Source organism: Hemiscyllium ocellatum, chromosome 5 (genome assembly GCF_020745735.1).
Source record: "Hemiscyllium ocellatum isolate sHemOce1 chromosome 5, sHemOce1.pat.X.cur, whole genome shotgun sequence".
Taxonomy (NCBI): Eukaryota; Metazoa; Chordata; class Chondrichthyes; order Orectolobiformes; family Hemiscylliidae; genus Hemiscyllium; species Hemiscyllium ocellatum.
The window spans coordinates 129954605-129982421 of record NC_083405.1 but is presented as its reverse complement, the minus strand read 5'-3'; the positions used below and the strand labels follow the sequence as shown (position 1 = coordinate 129982421).

General features: G+C 49.5%; 1 protein-coding gene across 1 annotated transcript in view; it reads right to left on the bottom strand.

Moving 5' to 3' along the window:
* LOC132816244 (vasoactive intestinal polypeptide receptor 1-like) overlaps positions 1-27817 on the bottom strand; it is a 61609-nt gene that overhangs the window by 10754 nt on the left and 23038 nt on the right. The window contains exons 6-10 of the mRNA XM_060825740.1: positions 26045-26198; positions 18520-18580; positions 16338-16407; positions 9978-10069; positions 9294-9423 (exon numbers count right to left, since the gene is read on the bottom strand). Of these exons, the coding sequence (XP_060681723.1) occupies positions 9294-9423; positions 9978-10069; positions 16338-16407; positions 18520-18580; positions 26045-26198 (507 nt within the window). The remainder of the gene's footprint in view (positions 1-9293; positions 9424-9977; positions 10070-16337; positions 16408-18519; positions 18581-26044; positions 26199-27817) is intronic.

The window sequence follows — 27817 nt, the reverse complement described above, 5'->3', positions numbered from 1 at the left end:
TCAATCCCCTCCTGCAGATCGGTACGGTGTCCGATTTTGTCTATCATTTATACAAACGATTCGGATGGGAATATAGAAAACATGGTTAGTAAGTTTGCAGATGACACCAAAGTTGTTGGCACAGTGAAGAAGGTTATCTAAGATTACAAAGAGATCTTGATCAATTGAGTCAATGCGCTGAGGAGTGGCAGACAGAGTTTAATTTGGATAAACGTTAGGTATTGCATTTTAGTAAAATAACAAGGAGCAGGGCCTATACAATTAATGGTAGGGCCCTGGGTAGTGAACAGAGACACCTTGGGGATCAGGTAAGTAATTCTTTTAAATTCGTGTCACAGGTAGACAGGGTGGTTATGGCCGCATTAAGCATGCTTGCCTTCACTGCTCAACCTTTTGAATATAGGAGTTGGGACGTCATTTTTAAATTGTATAGAACATGTGAGGCTTCTTCTGGTCACCCTGTTAGAGAATGGTTATTGTTAAATTGGAGGGGTTCAGAAAAGATCTACAAGGATGTTGCCAGGAATGGAAGGTTTGAGTTATAGGCTGGGACTCTTTTCACTGGAACCTAGCAGGTTGAAGGATGACCTCAGTAAGGTTTATAAAATCATGAGGGGCACAGATAATGTGAATATCAAGGGTATTTTCTCAAAGGTGAGGGAGTTAAAAACTAGGAGCATATTTTTAAAATGACAGGAGAAAGATTTAAAAAGGACATGAGGGGTAACTTTTTACACAGAATGGTTAGTGATTGGAATAAACTGCCAGAGAAAATTGGAGACGCAGGTACAGTTAAAATGTTTAGATGACATTTGGATAATGTTGCAAAGCTAGTCCCTTTTCTTCCAAAATCTTTTCTCAAGGAGACTATGTCCTTGGTTTTTTTCAGTGGGGTCGAAAATTGCTCCCAGTTCTGATTAGACCAGTTTGGTACTGAGATTAAAGGGAATTGAGAGGCCTTTTTGTTTACATGTAATCAGACCAAAGTGGTCATGTTTTAGAAGTGACCTGTATAATGAAAGGGGAGTGGTCAGCTCTCTAGCTGAGCAGTTCAGTCCAGAACTAGTTAGGAGTTCAGCTGTGTGGAACCTCTTCCTCCCTCCTTCTGCCCTTCTAATGTCAACCTGTAAACATGTGCTCCTTTTTTTTAAGATGGTTTGCTTATTGGGGCTGTTGTGCATATTTGGAATAGCTTAATTAAGTCTAGTTTGGATAGACCAAGTTCTGAGAGGTTCTTTATTCTGTTCTTTGTGTTTCATTGTGTAATTTTGTAAATACATTTTTGTCTGTTTTAAAACATGGTAGACAACCTCCCACCCCTGAAACAAATTGCAAAGTTATGATCTGGTCTGCCTGCATAAGAATCTTTTGAGTGGTCTGGCCTAGTCCATAACAGATTGGGGGCTCTCTGTAGGATTTTAAACAGCCAGTGGTAGGTGCCAGTGTCTTTATTTCGGGTGCTAGTTTGATTGGGGAGACAAAGCTTGGGATAGTAATGGCTCTTTCAGTCACCAAAAGTTTTCTGGAAGTGGATGCAGTGACTTTGGAAGTTTTGCAAAAGGTGAATAAAACTAAGCTGCTGGAATTAGCAGACAAACAGGAATTGGAACTGCCTGCTTCCGTGAGGAAAGGAGAGATAATTACAGCAGTAGCTCAGCATTTAAACTTGCCAGAGAAACCATCAGAATCTATAGAGATGGCAAGGATTCAATTGCAAATGAAGCAGCTTCAGGTAGAGGCAAGAGATAAGGAACGAGAAGCTGAAATGCAGCAGTTACGATTAAAAGCAGAAGAGAGAGAAAAAGAGAGAGCAGCAGAACAGAGGAAAAAGAGAAAGAGCTTTTGAACTTCAGAAATTGACACTTAAAAAGGAAAGTCAGCTTAAAAGGCTGGAGATAAAGTCTGAAGGTAACCTTAGCAAGGAAGTAGTGCGAACGCATGTGGAAGAGCGAGTGTTAAAACAGCAAGGTTTGCAGCTGAGGTGGCTGATGATTATGAGCTGATCCATAAAACACGGTTTGGCGTCCAGAATCAACTTCAGTCCATGAGGGATAGAAACTGGGGCAAAAAGAATTCCTCACATAGCAAGGGAAAGGTAGATCTCAGTGAAGATCAAAAGGAGAACTTACCACAGGGTAAAAATCAAACCCTTGAGGGGGACAAAGAAGTTAAAAGCTCCAGTATTTTCATTGTAATAAAGTGAGCCACACGAAATCACAGTGGTGGTGGGCTAGGAGAAAGCCAGATGTAGGAAAACTGGACAAGCCTGGGAGTTTTGTTGGACTGAGTGTGCCTCAGAGTGTACAAGATGTTCAGAGGTTGGTTAAGGTGGAAGTGCCAGATCTGCTTAAAAGAAATGTAAATGCAAGGGTAAAGTTTATTCACATAGGCCAGGAATAGCAGGTAAAGAGGTTACAATATTAAGGGACACAGAATCCTCTTAGTCTGTGACCCTGAAGGATGAGGAGATATATACTCCTAAGGGACTATTGCCAGAAATGGTACTGGTAACAGGAATTCATGGTGAGACAAAAAGTGTTCAATTATGTAAAGTGAGGCTAGAGAGCCCAGAGAAGAATGAAGAATTTGTGGTAGAAATCTTGGACAACTCTCAGATCCAGGAATGTAATCTGTCCTTGCAAATGATATAGCTGATTTACCGGTAGGCATGCTGCCTACTCTAGTTGAAAGGAGAAAGTGAAGACTGCAGATGCTGGAGATCGGAGCTGAAAATGTGTTGCTGGAAAGGTGCAGCAGGTCAGGCAGCATCCAAGGAGCAGGAGAATCGATGTTTTGGGTATGAGCCCTTCTTCAGGAATGAGGAAAGTGTGCCAAGCAGGCTAAGATAAAAGGTAGGGAGGAGGGACTTGGGGGAGGGATGTTGGAAATGCGATAGGTGGAAGGAGGTTAAGGTGAGGGTGATAGGCTGGAGTGGGGGTGGGGACGGAGAGGTCAGGAAGAAGATTGCAGGTTAGGAAGGTGGTGCTGAGTTCGAGGGTTGGGACTGAGACAAGGTGGGGGGAGGAGAAATGAGGAAACTGGAGAAGTCTGAGTTCATCCCTTGTGGTTGGAGGGTTCCTAGGCAGAAGATGAGGCGCTCTTCCTCCAGCCATCGTGTTGCTATGGTCTGGCGATAGAGGAGTCTAAGGACCTGTCCTTGGTGGAGTGTTGAGCCACGGGGTGGTTGGGTTGGTTGGTCCGGGTGTCCCAGAGGTGTTCTCTGAAACGTTCCGCAAGTAGGCGGCCTGTCTCCCCAATATAGAGGAAGCCACATCGGGTGCAGCGGATTCAGTAAATGATGTGTGTGGAGATGCAGGTGAATTTGTGGTGGATATGGAAGGATCCCTTGGGGCCTTGGAGGGAAGAAAGGGAGGAGGTGTGGGCACAAGTTTTGCATTTCTTGTGGTTGCAGGGGAAGGTGCCGTGAGTGGAGGTTGGGTTATGGGGGGGTGTGGACCTGACGAGGGAGTCACAGAGGGAGTGATCTTTTCGAAACACTGATAGGGGAGGGGAGGGGAGGGAAATATATCCCTGGTGGTGAGATCCGTTTGGAGGTGGCGGTTGAAAAGCTAGTGGAGATGCAGGCAACTGAAGAAATGAAGGATGCTTATCCAGGAATTCTGAGCTGAAAATGTGTTGCTGGTTAAAGCGCAGCAGGTCAGGCAACATCCAAGGAACAGGAAATTCGACGTTTCGGGCATAAGCCATCCTGATGAAGGGCTTATGCCCGAAACGTCGAATTTCCTGTTCCTTGGATGCTGCCTAACCTGCTGTGCTTTAACCAGCAACACATTTTCAGCTTTGCCTGTAGTGTTAGGTAAGGGAGAAATGTAGGGGTATGGGTGGGTGGCGGGTCGGTGTGGACTTGTAGGGCCGAAGGGCCTGTTTCCACACTGTAAGTAATCCAATCTAATCTAATGGTTCATTGAATTCCTGAAGGAAGGAAATATTCATCCTTAGCTGGGCTGGCTTATGTGTGACATCAGACCCACAGCAATGTGGTTGATTCCGAACTGCTCTCTGGGCAATAAATGCTAGCCCAGCCAGTGACGCCCCCATCCTGTGAACGAATTGAAATAAAGCTGTCTAATCTTCTTTAGGGAAGGAAATCTGCCATCACGATCGAAATAGTGAGTGTTCTGGCGTGCAGAAAGATTTGGGTGCAAGAATTGCAAAACGTTAGTGTGCAGATTAAACACGTAATCAGAAAAGCTAACAGAGCGCTCTACATTGTGAGGGGACATTGCAAACAAACACGGGGAGGTTATGCTTTAATTACGCTGATCTGAGCACACATCTTAGGGTGGATATATTGGTCTTGGCAGTGTATGTTTCAGGAATGATACCTGGACTTTCAGGGGTTAAGTTATGAAGAGAGGATGAAACAAATTTGGCCTATTTTCTGTGAGAATTTAGAAGGTTATGGGAGTGATTTGCTTGAAGTCTTCAAGATATTAAGATATTCAATTTCCACTGGCTTGGGATTCCAGAGCTAGGGACATAATTAGGGCCAGACCTTGTTTGGAAGTATTTCTATACACAAAAGGGTGGGAGAGGTCTGGAGCTCTCTTCCAGGCACAGCAGTGGGTGCACCGTCAGTTGTAATTTTAAATCTACAACAGATAATTTAATGTACAGGAAAGAGATATGCAGATATATGGGGATAGGCCACTGATCAGCTATGATCTCATTTAATGGTGGAATGGGCTCAAGGGGCTGAATGGCCTACTCCTGATGGATGATCAGTGCTCCGAAAGTTAGTGCTTCCAAATAAACCTGTTGGACTATCACCTGGTGTTGTGTGATTTTTAACTCGGTCTGTCCCAGTCCAACACCAGCTCCTCCACATCATGGCTAGCTTATGCAAGGCTTCAGTGAGACCGCATCAGCAACATTATGCACTGTATTTGTCACCTTCCTAAAGGAAGGATGTAAGTGGGTGGTACACAGTTCAGAGAAGATTTATCAGACTAATACCTGGAAAGACTGGGCTGCCTTATTTGAAACATTAGACCGGCTGGATTTGTGTCCACTGGAGTTTCAAAGAGGGAATAGCAACTGGACTGGAACATGTCAGATGTGAGTGGCCTTGACAGGGTAAATATAGAAGGCTGGTTTTGGTGATGGGTGGAGTTCCCGTGTGGCTGGGAGGGAGGGGGGCGCGGTGACGAGGCAGGGAGCAGTCAGACAGGCCCACGCATCCTCAGGCCTCTGGGAGTCCCAAAGTGAGCAAGTATCTGCCATTTCCCTCAATGTTACCGTCTGCAGGAGGGGATTGAGCTTCAGCTGTGATCTCCAGACCTCATTTTTCACCCTAACACTACAGGCAATTTAGCATGGCCAATTCACCTGACCCGCACATCTTTGTGACTGTGGGAGGAAACCAGAGCACCCGGAGGAAACCCACGCAGACACAGGGAGAACGTGCAAACTCCACACAGTCAGTCGCCTGAGGTGGGAATTGAACCCGGGTCTCTAGCGCTGTGAGACAGCAGTGCTAACCACTGTGCCACCGTGCCGCTCACTGATGGGATTTTCCTTGACAATCAGCTTTGTAGCCACCATTAGACTGCTAGATATTTATTGAATTCAACTGCTATGGCAGCGTTTGAATCTAGAACATTCCCTGACTCTCTGGGTTAATGATCTAGCAGTTATTTCACCTCCTCTTAAACTGCAATGAGTGTTTGCAACAATCAATAATGGTAATATCATCACCACGGGACTGCCTTGTTTTAACTCTAGACTTAAAAAAAAATTCCGTTGCAACATTTGTGGGACCCAAATCCAAACCCCATCCCATCTGGAATGACGGGAAAGTTACTAACGTCCCATCTCATTAGAGAGAGAGAGAGCGAGAGAGAGTGAGAGACAGTGTGTGTGAGAGAGAGAGAGAGACCGAGGTGGTGATTTAACCTCAGGGTCCCCATGCCTCAGGTGAGGGGAGAGAGTGAGAAGGTGGGACCTGTATGCTGACCTGAGCCAATGTGGGATTTCAGCCAGTGCTGTTGGCACCACTCCACATTGTAAACAAACGATGTCCGGGTCGAGAATACCAGTCCAGCGGCATTCCCTGTCACCTGCTCTCCATGAAATAGTTTTAAGAATGAAATCTCATTGACAAACCCAGAAGACACAGGAGTAGAAATTAGGCCATTCAGCCCATTGTGTCTGCTCCACCATTCAATCCTGGCCGATACATTTCTCAATCCCATTCTCCTACTTTCTCCTCATAATCCTTGATCCACTTAATTCAAGAACCCATCTCAGTCTTAAATATACTCAGTGACCTGGCCTCCACAACCTTCTGTGGCAATGAATTCCATACATTTCCCACTCTCTGGCTGAAGAAGCTTCTCCTTATCTCTGTTCTAAAGGGTCTTCCCTTTACGCTAAAGGCTGGGCCCTTGGGTCTGAGGCTCTCCTACCAATAGAAACATCTTCCCAACATCCACTCTGTGCAGGCCATTCAGAATTCCGGGTGTTTCAATCAGATCCCCCTCCATCCTTCTAAACTCCATCGAATATAGACCCAGAGTCCTCAAAAATTCCTCATATGCTAAGCTGTTCATTCCTGGGACCATTCTCATGAACCTCCTCTGAGCACGCTCCGGGGTGAGTACATCCTTCCAGAGAAACGGGGCCCAAAACTGCTCACAATACTCCAAATGTGGCCTGACCAGTGCCTCAGAAGTACACCCCTGCTTTTATATTCAAGTCCTCTCAAAATAAATGCCATCATTGCATTTACCTTCTGAACTATTGACTCAACCTGCAAGGTTACCTTGAGAGAAACCTGGACCAGAACTCCCAAGTCTCTTTGCATTTCAGACTCCTGAATTTTCTCCCCATTTAGAAAATAGTCCATGCCTCTATTCTTCCTACCACAGTGCGTGACCTCACACTTTCCCACATTGTACTCCATCTGCCACTTCTTTGCCAACTCTCCTAAACTCCAAATCCTTCTGCAGCCTTCTCACCTCCTCAATGCTACCTGTCACTCTACCTATCTTTGTAGGGTCTGCAAACTTTGTCAGAACGCCCTCAGTTCCTTCATCTAGATCGTTAATGTACAATGTGAAAAGTTATGGCCACACGCTGACTCTTGTGGAACACCACTTGTCACCGGCTGCCATCCTGAGAAAGATCCTTTATCCCCACTCTGCTTTCTGCCAGACAGTCTAGTTTCTATCCATGCTAGCACCTTGCCTCTAACACCGTGGGCCTTTACCTTACTCAGTAGTCTCCTGTGCAGCACCTTGTCAAAGACCATCTGGACTCTAGGTAGATAACATCCATTGTCCTGATGAAGGGCTTTTGCCCGATATGTTGATTCTCCTGCTCCTCGGATGCTGCCTGACCTGCTGTGCTTTTCCAGCACCACTCTAATCTAGAATCTGATTTCCAGCATCTGCAGTCCTCACATTTGCCAAGATAACATCCATGGGCTCTCCTTGGTCTAATCTGCTTGTTACTTCCTCAAAGAGTTTGAGCAGATTTGTCAGGCATGACCTGCCCTTGATGAAACCATGCTGGCTTCACCCTATTTACCATTCACCTCCAAATATTCAGAAATCTCATCATTCACAATCGATTCCAGGATCTTACCCATGACTGGCAGTAGGCTAATCGGTCTGGAATTTTCCGTCTTTTGCCTTACTCCCTTTTTAAGCAGTTAGCGATTTTCCTGTCTTCTGGGACCCTCCCCAATACTAGCAATTTCTGAAAGATCACCACTAACACCTCCACTATCTTTTCAGCTATCTCCCTTAGAACTCTGGGGCGTAGTCCAGATGATTATCCACCTTCAGACCATTCAGTTTTTCCAGCACCTTCTCCTTGGTGACCACCACACTCAGCTTTGTCCCTCACTGTCTTGAATTTGTGGGATATTACTCATGTCTTCCACTGTGAAGACTGATGCGAAGTAATTAGTCAATTCCTCAGCCATTTCCTCGTTCCCCACTACTATCTTTGCAGTGCCAATTTCCAGCATCCCAATGTCCGCTTTTGCCTCTGTTTTGCTCTTTATATATCTAAAGATACTCTTACAGTCTTCCTTTATATTACTGGCTAGCTTACCCTCCTGTTTCATCTTCTCCTTCCTTATTTTTTTTTGCCCTCTTTTGGTCTTTGTAAGCTTCCCAATCCTCTGGTTTCCCACTGCCCTTTGCCACTCTCTCATTTGCTTTTATTTTATCCCTAACTTCCCTAGTGAGCAGTGATTGTCTCATCCTCCCAGTATCATGCTTTGTTTTCCTCGGGATGAATCCCTGCTGTGTCTCCTGAATTACTCCCAGAAACTCCTGCCTTTGCCATTCCACTGACTTTCCTGCTCCTCCCACAGCCAGTTCTACCCAGCTCCTCCCTCGTGTCTCAATAGTTGCCTTTATTCAGCTGTAATATCATTACCTCTGATTCTATCTTCTCCCTCTCAAATTGCAGAGTAAATTCAATCAATCAGTCTCATTGCACAACACTAAATCCAGTTTTGCCTGTTCCCTGGAGGGATCCACCACAAGCTGCTCCAAAATGCCATCTTGTAAACATGCCAAAAGATACTTTGCTTGCAGTCCACTTACATATTAAAGGTCCCCATGATCATTGTAACTTTGCCTTTCCTGCACATCTTTTCGATCTCCCGGTGTATCTTGCGCCCCAGCTCCTGACTCCTATTTGGAGGCCTTTCCTGCTCACTAACAAATACATTACGGCAAGGTGGTGTCCGAGTGGTATTATCACTGAACTGTTAATCCAGAGCCCTGATAATGTTCAGGGTAACTGGGTTTAAATCCCATCACAGCAATTGAATTCAATAAAAAAAATGGAATTAAGAGTCTAATGATGCCCATAAATCCATCCTCAATTGTCTGTAAAAACAAACCCCATCTGATTCACTAATGCCCTTTAGGGAAGGAAGCTACCATCCTTATTCAGCCTGGACTACATGTCACTCCAGACGCACAGCAACGTGGGTGACTCTTAACTGCCCTCTGGGCAATTAGGGGTGGGCAATAAATGCTGGCCTGGTCAGCGATGCCCTCTTTCTATGAATGAACAGAGAAAATCATCACTCTGGGAGCTATAATTAGCAAGGGGTGAATTGCTTGCCTGATGTTGACTCAGCATTCCAAAGGGTCAGTGAAGAGTAAGGGTTTCTTGAGTTGTGAGCTCCTGATCTTCACCCATCATAAGCCTTGCCTTTGTAAATGGCACCGATGAGCAGTCAGCTTTCGCGTGACATAGACGGCAGTGTGTGCTGAGTGTAGGTGGTGCGGTGGTGGGGTTGGTACCTGAAATGATCCGATGCCGAGTTCGATGAAGATCTTCAGATCTTCTGCAACGTTATCGGGAAAACATGCACACACTATATAATGGACCCCGAACAGCGGGATCAGCAGCAGCGTCGATTTTGTTAGTCTCCTGGAAAAGAAATTGGAAGTTTATTTTTTTTCAAAACACCTCCCTGGACGAAAGATATCAATTTGTCTTTACTTATTTGGTAGCACACAACTGAGGTGTTGCTGAAAAAAAAGACATCCATATTGACGCTTATTCAACTTGCACTGATCAGGACAGTTTACAAGAATATCAACACACAGGGGAAACAACCTTAATTTTGTACGAGAGGAGACTGTGGACTGTATATAAGAAGCTGCATGTACTGATGCACAGGGTATCATTCTTTACAAAAGAAAATACATTTTAAAACACTGAGTCTTTCTCACACAGCAAAATACATAAGAGTTATTGTTTGGTTCTGTGACCATGACGACGCCCTGGCTAATCTGAGTCAACATATCTGATTGAAACAAAGCAGTTAACTGCCAGTCGTCATTAACTGGTGAATTCTGTCTTTACTTAAAGAACACATTATGAAGGTGAATCTACATACATCATTCTCACAATGGTATTAGCCCCAATTAATAGCTTCTTCCCAAAGGGGAATCTCTAATCGTGTTCTATGTGGTACTTACATGAAATGGGAGGGGGAGTTCCCTCCAACATCTGGTGATCTCAGTTTCTGCATGAGAACACGAATGATGTTCAGGAATATTAGGAAGTTAATCTGAAATAACAACCAACAGAACATTTAGATGTGGAGGCGCCGGTGTTGGACTGGGGTGGATTTGAAGTCATACAATCGCTTGGAGCACTGCTCCTTCATCAGATGACATTCTCCATTTCATCTTCTTGCCTGGGAGAATCGTGAATTAGGAGACACAGTTGCAACTCAAATGATCAGGAGGGCAAAAATGGGACACAAAATAGCTTTGGCAAATAGGGTTAAGGAGAATCCAAAGTGATTTTATAAATACCTTAAGGACAAAAGGGTAACTAGGGAGAGAATGGGGCCTCTCAAAGATCACCAAAGCAACCTTTGGGTGGAGCTGTAGGAGATGGGGAAGACACTAAACAAGTATTTTGCATCAGTGTTTACTGTAGAAAAGGACATGGAAGATATAAACTGTAGGGAAATAGATGGTGACATCTTGCAAAATGTCCAGATTACAGAGGAGGAAGTGCTGGATGTCTTGAAATGTATAAAAGTAGATAAATCCCCAGGACCTGATCAAGTGTACCCTAGAACTCTGTGGGAAGCTAGAGAAGTGATTGCTGGGCTTCTTGCTGAGATATTTGTATCATCGATAGTCACAGGTGAGGTGGCGGAAGACTGGGAGTTGGCTAACGTGGTGCCACTGTTTAAGAAGGGTGGTAAAGACAAGCCAGGGAACTATAGACCGGTGAGCCTGACCACAATGGTGGGCAAGTTGTTGGAGGGAATCCTGAGGGACAGGATGTACATGTATTTGGAAAGGCAAGGACTTATTAGGGATAGTCAACATGGCTTTGTGCATGGGAAATCATGTCTCACAAAGTTGATCGAGTTTTTTTGAAGAAGTAACAAAGAGGATTGATGAAGGCAGAGCGGTAGCTGTGATTTATACGGACTTCAGTAAGGTGTTCGACAAGGTTCCTCACGGGAGACTGATTAGCAAGGTTAGATCTCATGGAATATATAGGGAGAACTAGCCATTTGGATACAGAACTGGCTCAAAGGTAGAAGACAGAGGGTGGTGGTGGAAGGTTGTTTTTCAGACTGGAGGCCTGTGACCAGTTGAGTGCCACAAGGATCGGTGCTGGGCCCTCTAGTTTTTGTCATTTACATAAATGATTTGGATGTGAGCATAAGAGGTACAGTTAGTAAGTTTGCAGATGGCACCAAAATTGGAGGTGTAGTGGACAGCAAAGAGGGTTACCTCAGATTACAACAGGATCTGGACCAGATGGGCTAATGGGCTGAGAAGTGGCAGATGGAGTTTAATTCAGATAAATGCGAGGTGCTGCATTTTGGGAAAGTAAATCTTAGCAGGACTTATACACTTCATGGAAAGGTCCTAGGGAGTGTTGCTGAACAAAGAGACCTTGGAGTGCAGGTTCATAGCTCCTTGAAAGTGGAGTCGCAGGTAGATAGGATAGTGAAGAAAGCATTTGGTATGCTTTCCTTTATTGGTCAGAGTATTGAGTACAGGAGTTGACAGGTTGAGGGGTGACCTTATAGAGGTTTATAAAATCATGAGGGGCATGGATAGGATAAATAGACAAAGTCTCTTCCCTGGGTGAGGGAGTCCAGAACTTGACGGCATAGGTTTAGAGTGGGAGGGGAAAAAAACCTAAGGGGCAACTTTTTCATACAGAGAGTGGTACTTGTATGGAATGAGCTTCCAGAGGAAGTGGTGGAGGCTGGTACAATTGCAACACTTAAAAGGCATCTGGATGGGTATATGAATAGGAAGAGTTTGGAGGGATATGGGCCAGGTGCTGGCAGGTGGGACTAGATTGGATTGGGATATCTGGTCGGCATGGACATGTTGGACCGAAGGGTCTGTTTCCGTGCTGTACATCTCTATGACTCTACGACTCGATATGTCAAAGCCATTCAGCAGAACACATAGCTCTGCCCGAATGTGTTAACCGAGTGATGTATGCTGTCCTTCAGGCTGTCCCCTGTTTGGTTGTCATGGTATTGACAAACATTGAAGGAGTGGAAAGTGAGGTCTGCAGATGCTGGAGATCAGAGCTGAAAATGTGTTGCTGGAAAAGCGCAGCAGGTCAGGCAGCATCCGAGGAACAGGAAATTCGAGGTTTCGTGCATAAGCCCTTCATCAGGAATCATCAGGAAACATTGCAGGATGCAATCTTTTTTAGGACGACCTTCTCTCTCACTGAAGTCAACAATCCAGCATGGCCAGCAAACTGCTCTGAAAACCCTGCCCTTATTTTGACGGCTGGGGCAAATTTTTGCTGAGGCAATCCACAACATTCTAATACAATTCTGAACATAGCAGCCCATCACCTTAACAGACACCTTAAAAATGTTGAAGCAGCAAGAAATGTAGAAACACAGAAAATTGCAGGAGGCCATTCAGCCCTTCAAGCCTGCATTTCCATTCCATCTGATCCTGGCTGACCATGCAACCTCTGTAGTTGAGAGTCCGATGCTAGAAAAGCACAGCAGGTCAGGCAGTGCCCAAGGAGCAGGAGAGTCGATATTTTGGGCATAAGCCCTTCATCAGGATTCATGATGAAAGGCTTATTCCCAAAACGTCGCTTCTCCTGCTCCTTGGATGCTGCCTGACCTGCTGCGCTTTTCCAGCATCGGACTCTCGTGCCTCGGATCTCCAACACCTACAGTCCTTACGCTCTCCATGTAGTCTCAGTGTCCCATTCCCGCCCTCTCCTCATACCCGTTGTTCCCTTTAGCTGGAACGGCCAACTCCATCTCCCACTTGAATATATTGAATGAACTGGCCCCAACAGCTTCCTGTGGGAGAGAATTCCACAGGGTCACAACTCTCGGAGTGAAGAAATTCTCCCTCATCCCGGTCCTGAAATGGCATCTCCTCTTATTCTTAGACTGTGATCCTAGTTCTGCACTTCCCCAACATTGGGAACATTCTTCCCGCATCTAGCCTGTTCAGTCCCATCAGGGTTTTCTATGTTTCTATGAGATCACCCGGACATTCCTATAAATTCCAACAGGTCCAAGCCCAGATGATCGGGTTTTTCCTCATATGTCAGTCCTGCCATCCCGGGAATCAGTCTGCTGAACCTTCGCTGGGCTCCCTCAATGTCCTTCCTCAGATGAGGAGACCAAAACTGCAGACAATACTCAAGGTGTGGCCTCACTAAGGCCCTGTATAACTGCAGCAAGAAAACCCTACTCCAATACCTGAATCCGCTCTCTATGAAGGACAGCATGCCATTAGCGTTCCTCGCTGCCTATATGGAGCCGGTCTGTCCAGGTCACCCTGCAGCTCTCTGACCACCCCCCTCTCAGCACACATGGCTAGATCTGGACTTCACCCAAAAACCGCTGACCCACCCTTCCTTGAGCTGTACACTATCTTCGTACAAAGTTTGATTGAAGATGGACCAAACATTTTGTGCAACATTGTTGTCAGGCAGACCACAGTCACACAGTGAAAAGCAATATGTGAAATATGACACTGTGCTGAGGATGGGACACCACACCCGAAACGTGAACTCTGATCACTCTCCACCTGCTGAGCATTTCAAGCCACTTCTGCATTTGTTTATAAGATATTATTTTAGATCCACATCAGTGGCAAATGTAGTAATTACAATTTGTTTTATACAGCCAATGGCTGGAGACTGACCCCAGTGGGGATGGTCAGTGGCTGGAGACTGACACGGAGTGAGGACAGTCAGTGGCTGGAGGGTCACGCAGCGCAGTGTCGGTCAGTGGCTGGAGACTGCCAGGGAGCGGGGACGGTCAGTGGCTGGAGGGTCACGCAGCGCGGTGTCGGACAGTGGCTGGAGACTGACAAGGAGCGGGGATGGTCAGTGGCTGGAGGGTCACATGGAGCGGGTACGGTCAGTGGCTGGAGACTGACATGGAGAGGGGATGGACAGTGGCTGGAGGGTCACGCAGAGCGGGGTCGGTCAGTAGCTGGAGACTGACACGGAGTGGGATGGACAGTGGCTGGAGGGTCACGCAGAGCGGGGTCGGTCAGTGGCTGGAGACTGAGACGGAGCGGGGACAGTCAGTGGCTGGAGGGTCATGCAGAGAGGGATCGGTCAGTGGCTGGAGACTGACCCAGAGCAGGGACGGTCAGTGGCTGGAGGGTCACGCAGAGAGGGATCGGTCAGTGGCTGGAGACTGACCAGGAGCGGGGACGGCCAGTGGCTGGAGATTGACACGGAGCGGGGATGGTCAGTGGCTGGAGACTGACATGGAGCGGGGATGGACAGTGGCTGGAGGGTCACATGGAGGGGGGACGGTCAGTGGCTGGAGACTGACCTGAGCAGGGACGATCAGCGGCTGGACACTGACACGGGGCGGGGATGGTCAGTGGCTGGAGACTGAGACGGAACGGGGACGGTCAGTGGCTGGAGACTGACATGGAGCGGGGATGGTCAGTGGCTGGAGACTGACTCAGAGCGGGGTCAGTCAGTGGCTGGAGCGTCACGCAGAGAGGGATCAGTCAGTGCCTGGAGACTGACCCAGAGTGGGGTCGGTCAGTGGCTGGAGACTGACACGGAGTGGGGATGGTCAGTGGCTGGAGACTGACACAGATTGGGGATGGTCAGTGGCTGGAGGGTCACACGGAGTGGGGTTGGTCAGTGGCTGGAGGGTCACACAGAGCGGTGACGGTCATTGGCTGGAGACTGACACAGAGTGGGGATGGTCAGTGGCTGGAGGGTCACATGGAGGGGGGACGGTCAGTGGCTGGAGACTGACCCGAGCAGGGACAATCAGCAGCTGGACACTGACACGGAGTGGGGATGGTCAGTGGCTGGAGGGTCACACAGAGCGGGGTCGGTCAGTGGCTGGAGACTGACACAGAGTGGGGACGGTCATTGGCTGGAGACTGACACTGAGCAGGGATGGTCAGTGGCTGGAGACTGACCCGGAGCGGGAACGGTCAGTGGCTGGAGACTGACATGGAGCAGGGACGGTCAGTGGTAGGAGGCTGGACCGGGGATGGGTGTTGGACTGGGTACCTGTGCCAGCGGTCAGCAGCCTGTGCGGCTGGTCTGACCACATGTTGAGCCCCGCCCTGCACTGATCTAATGCAGGATATCTCTGGGAATGCTGGGATGCTTGTCTTTTTAAGTTTAGTTTACGTGTTTGTCAGTTATTCTCTGAGTTACCATGAGTAATGTAACTTCTTTCCCTTCCCTTCCCTTTATTTCTCTGTCATGTGTCTGCGATCTGTACTTTGGTTGTACTCAGGATGGTACCATGTGTGATGGTATTGTAGCCTTCTCACTGTACTCCTGTACTTGAGTACAGGTAAAAAGTGAGGTCTGCAGATGCTGGAGATCTGAGCTGAAAATGTGTTGCTGGTTAAGGCGCAGCAGGTCAGGCAGGTGACAGGTGACAATAAAGGATCTTCCGTTCTATTCAGTTCTGCTCTGTTCACCCACAATATTTGGAACGCTCCTCACCGTGGGTGGCACGGTGGCACAGTGGTTAGCACTGCTGCCTCACAGCGCCAGGGACCTGGGTTCAATTCCCGCCTCAGGTGACTGACTGTGTGGAGTTTGCACGTTCTCCCCGTGTCTGCGTGGGTTTCCTCCGGGTGCTCCGGTTTCCTCCCACAGTCCAAAGATGTGCGGGTCAGGTGAATTGGCCATGCTAAATTGCCTGTAGTGTTAGGTAAGGGGTATGGGTGGGTTGCGCTTCGGCGGGTCGGTGGACTTGTTGGGCCAAAGGGCCTGTTTCCACACTGTAAGTAATCTAATCTAATCTAGTAATCTAATCTAATCTAGTCAAAACATTCCATTGAAAAACATTGAGTACATGAGCAAAATGCTGAGTATACGCAGTGTTGAGGGAGGGCTGCACGGTTGGAGATGAGATCTTCAACCAAGGCCTGACCTGCTGTCTCAAATGGGGGTAACCCCATTGGCCTGATGTTAGTTCAAGTCCTGGTATGTTGTCCCTGGAACTCTGAGCAGTAGTTGTCCTTCAACTGACCCACCAACTAGAACGGATTGTCCTGAAGGAGGCATAACATCAACCACTGTTTTATCAAAAGTGCAGGTTTATCAAAAGCTCTTTGAGATCCCTCTCCTCGCCAAAAGGCCTGCAACTATTTGTGGGATCTTTCTGGACAAGAAGGGGGCTGGTGTTTCCTACATTACAACACTGACACGATTTGATAACGGGCTTTGTGGCTCAGGGTGGTTTATCAGGAAGGTAAGCAAGGCTTCCTTTGTGCTGCATTGTGGTGTCAGACTACACCCCATTAATACGCTAGTTTGATCAGGCCTTTCGTGCATTCCACCCAATGGCTGTTACGTACCAGAACCGTGAGGAGGATGGCGCCTCTTAATATCCACCAGATGTATTCATTCGCATTGTCATCCCAACATCTAGCAGAGAATCAATCCGTTAATATTCGATAATCTTCCACAATGAATTACTGTCACTGTACAACGCTGCTTTCTACCATGAGGAGAGAGTGAGGGCTGCAGATGCTGGAGATCAGAGTCGGGAATGTGGTGCTGGGAAAGCTCAGCAGGTCAGGCAGCATCCGAGCAGCAGGAAAATCAATATTTCGGGCATTAGCCCTTCATTCCTGATGAAGGGCTTATGCCTGAAACATCGTCTCTACTATGCCTCAGATGCTGCCTGGCCTGTTGTGCTTTTCCAGCACCACCCTCTTTGACTGCAGTCCTCAGCTTCGCCCAGTCACCTTCTATCATGCACCCCATTTCGGGAATTTGCCTTTAAACTAGGTTCTATTTTGGTCAGAAAAGTGGGAAGGTGACCTATTATCTAAATAGGGAGAGACTTTGGGGTGCTCCGGTGCAGAGGGATCTGGGTGTCCTTCACCATGAGTCACAGAAATCTAGCAATGTAGGTACAGCAGATAATAAAGACAGCGAATGGAATGTTGGGTTTTATCGCTAAAGGAATAGAGTATCGAGGTAAGGATGTATTGCTGCAACTATTCAAGGCAATGTTGAGACCGCACCTGGAGTGTTGGTCCCCTTATTTGAGGAAAGATGTAAGAGGGTTGGAGACAATTCAGGGGGAGTTCACTAGATTGCTCCCAGAGATGAGGGGATTGTCGTATGAAGAGAGATTGAACAGTTTAGGCCGATACTCTCTGGAATGAGGGGAGATCAAATTGAGGTATTCAAGGTGATAAAAGGTGAGGATAAAATAGACATGGAGTGGATGCTTCCTCTTGTGGGGCATTCTGGGACAAGAAGCCATAGTCGTAGGGTAAGGGGTAGCAGATTTAATACAGAGTTATGGAGGAACTACTTCTCCCAAAGGGTTGTGAATCTGTGGAATTCGCTACCCCAGAGTGTGGTGGATGCTGGGACAGTGAGTAAATTTAAGGAGGAGTTAGACAGATTGTTAATTGGTAATGGGTTGAAGCGATACAGGGAGAATGGGGGTGAGGAGCATATCAGCCATTATTGAATGGTGGAGCAGACTCAATGGGCCGAATGGCCTAATTCTACTCCTATATTTAATGACCTCATGAGTTCAATTTTCGCCTGTATATTGTCTTGAATGGAATGGTGCAGGGTTTGAGTTGTAAAGGGAGGCTGGAGCTGTTTTCCCAGGAGCCTCAGAGACTGAGGGGTGACCTTATAGAGGCTTATAAAATCATGAGGGGCATGGATAGGGTAAATAGACAAGGTCTTTTCCCGAGGGGAGGGGAATCTGAGAGTGGAGGGCAGAGGTTTAAGGTGAAAGGGGAAAGATGTCAAAGGGACCTGAAGGGCAACTTTTTCACACAGAGAGTGGTACGTGTGTGGAATGAGCTGCCAGAGGAAGTGGTGGAGGCTGGTACAATTACAACATTTAAAAGGTATTCAGACAGGTATGTGGATATGAAAGGTTCAGAGGGGTATGGGCCAAACATTGGCAAATGGAACATATTTAGCTTGGGAAAATGGACGAAGGGTCTGACTGTATGGGAGTGCATCCGCCTCTGAGCCAGAGAGATCTGGCTTCAGTCCCCACACACCCCAGATCTGTGTAAAAATGTGTCTAGGTAGGTTGGTTAAAAATACGGGTTGGTGTGATGGCAGGATTGCTGTTGAGGGTTGGTTAGCTCAGTTGATTGGACGGCTGGTTTCCAGCAGAATGACAGTGACAGAGTGGGTTCAGCTCTGACACCAGCTGAGGTTACCATGGCGATCCCACCTTCTCGACCTCTCCCCTCACCTGAAGGATGCGGTGACCCTCAGGTTAAACCCATCACCTGCTGTTTCTCCCTCATGAGACAGCAGCTCCAGGGGTTTGGTGGGACTATGAGGATGGACGAATTCCTCAGGGAGGGAGTGAAATAAGTGACGCCTTATGGGGCAGAAATTAGGAACAGGGCACTGAGTGGGGTGATCAGCCATGAGCACATTGCGGGAGTGGGCTGAGTGGCCTCCACCAGTTCCTAATTTCTGTGTTTCTACTCACACCCTGTGCATGCAGAGTTAAAGTCAGGCCCTGGTGTGATTTTAACTTACACTCTGTTATCCACATTCAGCTTCACAATAATCCAAATCACAATTACAATGGTTGGAGCCCCTGCGAGAGATGGGACAAAATAGTGTTTACAACTCAGCTCCTCAAACGCTTTGAGGTATTAGTTAACGTGCAAGTTATTCTGATTATATATCAAATATTCAAACTTTACCTCAACGGCATTGATACTACTCGACATCGATTAAAAATCAGAGGAGGTGAGCCGATCGTGTCGGATTTTAATCGCTGCGTTGACCCAGCCCTAAGTCACACGCACCCACCACATCCCTTGCCCATCTCGTTTCCCTCTTCTCTCAACCATGCCTCCTCAAACAAATCCTAGAGAAACTCAGCAGGTCTGGCGGCAAGCAGGAGAGAGAAAAACAGTTAACATTCAAGTCTGGTATGGCACCCCTTCACATCTGAAAAGGAGTTACACCGGACTCAAAACGTTACTCCTGTTCTGAAGAGGTCACTACGTAGGTAAGACAGAAGACAGTTAAGAGTTGACCACATGGCTGTGAGTCTGGACTCACATGTCGGTCAGACCAGGTTAATTGGTATTCTTATTTATTCACTTGTGGAACACAGGTGTCGCTGGCTGAGCCCAGCATTTATTGCCCGTCCCTGGTTGCCCCCTTGAGAAGGTGGGGTTGAGCTGCCTTCTTGAACCGCTGCAGTCCACCTGCTGTGGGTTGACCCACAATGCCCTGAGGGAGGGAGTTCCAGGATTTTTGACCCAGTGACAGTGAAGGAATGGCGATATATTTCCAAGTCAGGATGGTGAGTGTCTTGGAGGGGAACTTGCAGGGGGTGGTGTTCCCATGTACCTGCTGCCCCTTGTCCTTCCAGATGGAAGTGGTCGTTGGTTTGGAAGATGCTGTCTGAGGATTTTTGATGAATTTCTTGTAGATAGTACACACTGCTGCTACTGAGTGTCGGTGGGGGAGGGAGTGGATGCTTATGCATGTGGTGGCAATCAAGTGGGAGCTGCTTTGTTCTGGATGGTGTCAAACTTCTTGAGTGTTGTTGGGGCTGCCCCTATCCAGGCAAGGGGGGAGTAATCCATCACCCTCCTGACTTGTGCCTTGTAGATGGTGGACAGGCTCTGGGAGCAGCCACAATGTTGATGTGGAAAGTCCAGTTGAGTTTTAGGTAACGTACCTTTCACTTCATTTTAAGAATGATCAATGGTAATGCTCAGTGTTGTCCATATTGAGATGAATTTTCAATCCCAGATTTATTCAATCAATGAGATCTATATTCTACCAGTCGCTGTGAGATTTGAACCCCTTCCTCCTCGGTCAGTAACCATACCACCTTTCTACCATTGCCTTTCCCACATGTTATGAGGGTTTCTGCCTTGAGTCATACAATTCCTACAGCGTGGAAGCAAGCCATTCAGTCCATCAAGACCACACTGACCCTTTGAAGAGCATCCCACCCAGACCCACCCCAGCCCTGTATTTAATTAATCAAAACCTGCATACCCATTCTAAGTGATTGAAGAGATTAGATTAGATTACTTACAGTGTGGAAACAGGCCCTTCGGCCCAACAAGTCCACACCGACCCGCCGAAGCGCAACCCACCCATACCCCTACATTTACTCCTTACCTAACACTACGGACAATTTAGCATGGCCAATTCACCTGACCCGCACATCTTTGGACTGTGGGAGGAAACCGGAGCACCCAGAGGAAACCCACGCAGACACGGGGAGAACGTGCAAACTCCACACAGTCAGTCGCCTGAGTCGGGAATTGAACCTGGGTCTCTGGCGCTGTGAGGCAGCAGTGCTAACCACTGTGCCACCGTGCCGCCCAGAGATGAAAGGTTTAGATGGATATGGGCCAAACATTGGCAAAGGGAACGAGTTTAGTTTGGGAAATGGGTTGGCATGAATGAAGGGTCTGTTTCCATGATGAATGACCCTATGGTAGTGCATTCACTTCTCAGCCAGAGAGATCCGGCATGGCACGGTGGCACAGTGGTTAGCACTGCTGCCTCACAGCGCCAGAGACCCGGGTTCAATCCCCACCTCAGGCGACTCTCTGTGTGGAGTTTGCACATTCTCCCCGTGTCTGCGTGGGTTTCCTCCGGGTGCTCCGGTTTCCTCCCACAGTCCAAAGATGTGCGGGTCAGGGTGAATTGGCCATGCTAAATTGCCCATAGTGTTAGGTGAAGGGGTAAATGTAGGGGGATGGGTCTGGGTGGGTTGCTCTTTGGTGGGTCGGTGTGGACTTGTTGGGCTGAAGGGCCTGTTTCCACACTGTAAGTAATCTAATCTAATCTGGCTTCAGTCCCCACGCACCCCGGACCGGTGTCAATATGTGTCTAGGTAGGCTGGTTAAAAATACCCATTGATGTGATGGCAGGATTGCTGTTGGGGGTTGGTTAGCTCAGTTGATTGGATGGCTGGTTTCCAATTTCTGGATCAGTGGTGCTGGAAGAGCACAGCAGTTCAGGCAGCATCCAAGGAGCAGCGAAATCGACGTTTCGGGCAAAAGTCCTTCATCAGGAATAAAGGCAGTGAGCCTGAAGCGTGGAGAGATAAGCTAGAGGAGGGTGGGGGTGGGGAGAAAGTAGCATAGAGTACAATGGGAGAGTGGGGGAGGGGATGAAGGTGATAGGTCAGGGAGGAGAGGGTGGAGTGGATAGGTGGAAAAGGAGATAGGCAGGTCGGACAAGTCCGGACAAGTCACGGGGACAGTCCTGAGCTGGAAGTTTGGAACTAGGATGAGGTGGGGGAAGGGGAAATGAGGAAACTGTTGAAGTCCACATTGATGCCTGGGGTTGAAGTGTTCTGAGGCAGAAGATGAGGCGTTCTTCCTCCAGGCGTCTGGTGGTGAGGGAGTGGTGGTGAAGGAGGCCCAGGACCTCCATGTCCTTGGCAGAGTGGGAGGGGGAGTTGAAATGTTGGGCCACGGGGCGTTGTGGTTGATTGGTGCGGGTGTCCCGGAGATGTTCCCTAAAGCACTCTGCGAGGAGGCGCCCAGTCTCCCCAATGTAGAGGAGACCGCATCGGGAGCAACGAATACAATAAATGATATTAGTGGATGTGCAGGTAAAACTTTGATGGATGTGGAAGGCTCCTTTAGGGCCTTGGATAGAGGTGAGGGAGGAGGTGTGGGCACAGGTTTTACAGTTCCTACGGGGGCAGGGGAAAGTGCCAGGATGGGAGGGTGGGTTGTAAGGTGCGTGGACCTGACCAGATAGTCATGGAGGGAACGGTCTTTGCGGAAGGTGGAAAGGGGTGGGGAGGGAAATATATCCCTGGTGGTGGGGTCTTTTTGGAGTGGCGGAAATGTCGGCGGATGATTTGGTTTATGCGAAGGTTTGTAGGGTTGAAGGTGAGCACCAGGGCCGATCTGTCCTTGTTACGGTTGGAGGGATGGGGTCTGAGGGCGGAGGTGCGGGATGTGGACGGGATGCGTTGGAGGGCATCTTTAACCACATGGGAAGGGAAATTGTGGTCTCTAAAGAAGGAGGCCATCTGGTGTGTTCTGTGGTGGAACTGGTCCTCCTGGGAGCAGATATGGTGGAGGCAGAGGAATTGGGAATACGGGATGGCATTTTTGCAAGAGGTAGGGTGGGAAGAAGTGTCATCCAGGTAGCTGTGGGAATCGGTGGGTTTGTAAAAAATGTCAGTGTCAAGTCGGTCATCATTAATGGAGATGGAAAGGTCCAGGAAGGGGAGGGAGGTGTCAGAATTGGTCCAGGTCAATTTAAGGTCAGGGTGGAATGTGTTGATGAAGTTGATGAATTGCTCAACCTCCTCGCGGGAGCATGAGGTGGCGCCAATGCAGTCATCAATGTAGCAGAGGAAGAGGTGGGGAGTGGTGCTGGTGTAACTACGGAAGATCAACTGTTCTACGTAGCCAACAAAGAGACAGGCATAGCTGGGGCCCATACGTGTGCCCATGGCTACCCCTTTGGTCTGGAGGAAGTGGGAGGACTCAAAGGAGAAATTGTTAAGGGCGAGGACCAGTTCGGCCAAACGAATGAGAGTGTCAGTGGAAGGGTACTGTTGGGGACGTCTGGAGAGGAAAAAATGGAGGGCCTGGAGGCCCTGGTCATGGCGGATGGAGGTGTAGAGGGATTGGATATCCATGGTGAAGATGAGGCGTTGGGGACCAGGGAAACAGAAGTCTTGGAGGAGGTGGAGGGCGTGGGTGGTGTCTCGAACGTATGTGGGGAGTTCCTGGACTAGGGGGGATAGGACAGTGTTGAGGTAGGTAGAGATGAGTTCAGTGGGGCAGAAGCATGCTGAGAGAATGGGTCGGCCAGGGTGGTCAGGCTTGTGGATCTTGGGAAGGAGGTAGAACCGGGCAGTGCGGGGTTCCCGGACTATGAGGTTGAAAGCTGTGGGTGGGAGATCCCCTGAGGTGATGAGGTTCTGTATGGTCTGGGAGATGATGGTTTGGTGATGGGGTGTGGGGTCATGGTCAAGGGGGCAGTAAGAAGAGGTGTCCTCGAGTTGGCGTTTGGCTTCAGTGATGTAGAGGTCAATGCGCCACACTACCATTGCGCCCCCTTTATCTGCTGGCTTGATGGTGAGGTTGGGATTGGAGCAGAGGGAGTGGAGGGCTGTGCGTTGTGAGGGTGAGAGGTTGGAGTGGGGGAAGGGGGTAGACAGGTTGAGGTGGTTAATGTCCCAGCGGCAGTTGGAAATGAAGAGGTCGAGGGTGGGTGGTCGGCCAGCGCAGGGTGTCCAGGTGGATGCAGTGTGTCGGAGGTGGGTGAAGGGGTCCTCGGAAGGTGGGCGGGAGTCCTGATTGTGAAAGTAAGCTCGGAGGCGGAGGCGACGGAAGAATTGTTCAACGTCACAGCATGTATTAAATTCATTGATGCGTGGACGGAGGGGGATGGAGGTGAGTCCTTTGCTGAGGATTGATCGTTCGTCCTCAGTGAGGGGGAGGTCTGGAGGGATGGTGAAAACTCGGCAGGGCTGGGAGCTGGGATCTGGTGTGGGTGTGGAGCTGGGAGTGGGAGCAGGCCAGGAACCGGAGTGGGTGTGGTGGGGGAGGAATGGGGGTGGAGTCATGAGCAGGGGTAGTGTTCCCCTCAGGGTTCGGGGGGTGGGTATAGTGACAGTTGGGTCTGTGGGGGGCGTGTCAGCAGAATGCAGGTGAGTGGCGCTGGTGGGAGCGGAAGTGGTGGTGACCACGGCAGTAGGGGTGGCGGAAGTCACTGTGCGTGTGGCATCAGCGATGATGTGAGGGGCGGAAGTGATGTCACGTGTGAAGCATGAGGAATTGTGAGGGGCGGAAGTGGTTGTGGAAGCGGCCATGATGGGGGGCGGAAGTGATATTATCAATCAGCGTGGGGATGGTACCTGCATCAGCCAGGTTTCCAATACTGAATGATAGTGACAGCGTGGGTTCAATTCTCATGTCAGCTGAGGTTACCAGGGAGATCCCAGCTCCCCTTGAGATTACCAGGGAGATCCCAGCTCCCCTTGAGATTACCAGGGAGATCCCAGCTCCCCTTGAGGTTACCAGGGAGATCCCAGCTCCCCTTGAGATTTCCAGGGAGATCCCAGCTCCCCTTACCTGAGGAACCTTCTAGGTTTGTTTAATATATTGTATGATACTTTGATCTCCTACTATAAATTCTGTGTCCTATGATCCTGTCCCATGAGTTACCTGATGAAGGAGCAGCGCTCTGAAAGCTAGTGCTTCCAAATAAACCTGTTGGACTGTAACCTGCTGTTGTGTGATATTTAACTTTTCCATGAAGGGCTCGCCTAACCTGAACATCCCTGCACACTACATGCAAATTCCTGCGGCCAATCCACCCTAACCTGCCCATCTTTGGATTGTGGGAGGATATGGAGAATGTGCAAACTCCACGCAGACAGTTGCCCGAGGCTAGGATCCCTGGCGCATTGAGGTAGTAGGAGAGAGTGAGGACTGCAGACGCTGGAGATCAGAGTCGAGAGCGTGGCGCTGGAAAAGCACAGCAGGTCAGGCAGCATCCGAGGAGCAGGAGAATCAACGTTTCAGGCATAAGCCCTTCTTCAGGAATGAGGCTGGTGGGCCAAGGGGGCTGAGAGACAAATAGGAGGAGGAGCGGGGTAGGGCTGAGAGGAAGGTAGCTAAGAATGTGATATGTCTATAAAGATGGCGGAGAAGGTGACAGGTCAGAGAGGAGGGTGCAGTGGATAGCTGGGAAAGTTGATGGACAGGTAGGACAAGTCAAGGCGGGGACGATGCTGAGTTGGAGGGTTGGAACTGGGATAAGGCACGGGGAGGGGAATGAGGAAACTTACCTTCCCCTGTCACTGGAGGATGTGTCAAACCTGCCCCCTCCCCTCCATCCAAGGCTCCAAGGGATCCTTCCACATCCATCAGAAATTTACCTGTACCTCTGCCAATGTCATCTCCTGCATCCGTTGTACCTGGTGTGGTGTCCTCTACATCGGGGAGACAGGATGCCTTCTTGCGGTTCGTTTCAGAGAACATCTCTGGAACACCCACACTCACCAACCCCACCGCCCTGTGGCTGAACACATCAACACGCCCCCCTCCCCACCCCAATCTGTCAAGGATATGCAGGTCCTGGGCCTCCTCCATCACCAAACTGTTACCACCCGAGGCCTGAAGGAGGAACGGTTCATATACAGCCTTGGGACCCTGCAACCACACGGAATAGATGTGGATTTCAACAGCTTCCTCATCTCCCCTCCCCCTACATTATCCCAGATCCAACCTTCCAACTCGGCACCGCCTTCTGCGCCTGTCCTTCCTGTCCATCTTCCTTCTCATCTATCAGCTCTACGCTCTTCTCTGACCTATCACCTTCTCCCTCACCTTCACCCACCTATCACATTCTCAGCTCCCTTCTCCCCCAGCCCCCGCCCATTTATCTCTCAGCCCTCGGCCCACAAGCCTCATTCCTGATGAAGGGCTTTTGCCCAAAACATTGATCCTCCTGCTCCTCGGATGCCGCCTGACCTGTTGTGCTTTTCCAGCCCCACACTGAGGTAGTAGTGCCAACCACTGGTCCAATGTGCCAACCCAAATCCTTTCAGACAAGATGTTGCACACCCTAGCCATGACTCATGGGCCGAACATCGTACCTGCTCTGAAGGAATGGCTGAGACTGAACGAAATGAGGAAAACCAGGCGACGGATGTATTATTGAAGGCTCACTCAGTCATGTAAGCTGGTCTTGAGTGAGGGAGGCTGAGTTTTATGGGGATGCAATTAACTGAAATGAAGGTCCTGCTAAACTTGTGGACTTGGACTCTGTTTGAGTGAAGTTAACATTTGGAGTCAAGGCTGGGCAGGAGAAATATCCCTTCGACCATCAGATCATCCCTCCACTCTGAGCCTCGAGCCCCTCTTCCAGAATTGCCAACAGAGTGAGCCACCAACGGTCATGCCCCGCACGCTCCACAACCCCGCTCCCCCGTCACATCCCCACACTGGCCCAACGACCGATACCAGCTCCCCACCTCCAAACCCGCTCCCCCACCACCTCAACCCAATCCCCAGCCCTCCACAAAATGTGAAATACTGACCCCAACCGATGAAACAGTACGACCAGAAGTACTTTTTGTTGGATACAAAGGCGAGGCTGAGCAGGGTCTGGAGGTACAACCCTTCGACCATCAGCCACGTGAAGTTGGCCAGGGTGCAGAAGTGGAAGAAGGTGACTGCAGCTTTACAGGTCGCCTGGGGAACGTGAAAAAGAGGAAATGAAATCGATCCACCCAGAAATAGGGAGGGTTTTAGATTAGATTATTTACAGTGTGGAAACAAGCCCTTCGGCCCAACAAGTCCACACCGACCCACAACCCACCCAGACCCCTACATTTACCCCTTACCTAACACTACGGGCAATTTAGCATAGCTGGTACATTCCCTCACGGGCTGGTACATCTTTGGACTGTGGGAGGAAACTGGAGCAAACCCACGCAGACACGGGGAGAACGTGCAAACTCCACACAGTCTGTCGCCTGAGTCGGAAACTGAACCCAGGTTTCAGGCGCTGTGAGGCAGCAGTGCTGACCACTGTGCCACCGTGCCGCCCACTTTGAGCCAAAGGGTCTCCAAACTCCACAATGAACCTCTACGTAGTCTTGAATCCTCCATCAGCCTCCCTTTTTTTCCTATTCAGCGGAAATGCATTCCCGCACTCCACTCACGCGCTGGTACATTCCCGCACTCTCCACTGACGGGCTGGTACATTCCCACACTCTCCACCCACGGGCTGGTACATTCCCTCACTCTCCACCCACGGGCTGGTACATTCCCACACTCTCCACCCACGGGCTGGTACATTCCCGCACTCTCCACCCACGGGCTGGTACATTCCCACACTCTCCACCCACGGGCTGGTACATTCCCGTACTCTCCACCCACGGGCTGATACATTCCCACACTCTCCACCCACGGGCTGGTCCATTCCCACACTCTCCACCCACGGGCTGGTACATTCCCGCACCCTCCACACACGGGCTGGTACATTCCCACACTCTCCACTCACACGCTGGAACATTCCCACACTCTCCACCCACGGGCTGGTACATTCCCGCACTCTCCACCCACGGGCTGGTACATTCCCGTACTCTCCACTGACGGGCTGGTACATTCCCTCACTCTCAACCCACGGGCTGGTACATTCCCGCACTCTCCACCCACGGGCTGGTACATTCCCGCACTCTCCACCCACGGGCTGGTACATTCCTGCACCCTCCACACACGGGCTGGTACATTCCCACACTCTCCACCCACGGGCTGGTACATTCCCACACTCTCCACCCACGGGCTGGTACATTCCCAAACTCTCCACTCACGGGCTGGTACATTCCCGTACTCTCCACCCACGGGCTGGTACATTCCCGTACTCTCCACCCACGGGCTGGTACATTCCCACACTCTCCACTCACACGCTGGTACATTCCCACACTCTCCACCCACGGGCTGGTACATTCCCGTACTCTCCACCCACGGGCTGGTACATTCCCACACTCTCCACTCACACGCTGGTTCATTCCCACACCCTCCACCCACGGGCTGGTACATTCCCGCACCCTCCACCCACGGGCTGATACATTCCCACACTCTCCACCCACGGGCTGGTACATTCCCGCACCCTCCACTCACGGGCTGGTACATTCCCACACTCTCCACCCACGGGCTGGTACATTCCCAAACTCTCCACCCACGGGCTGGTACATTCCCGCACTCTCCACTCACGGGCTGGTACATTCCCACACTCTCCACCCACGGGCTGGTACATTCCCGCACTCTCCACTCACACGCTGGTACATTCCCACACTCTCCACTCA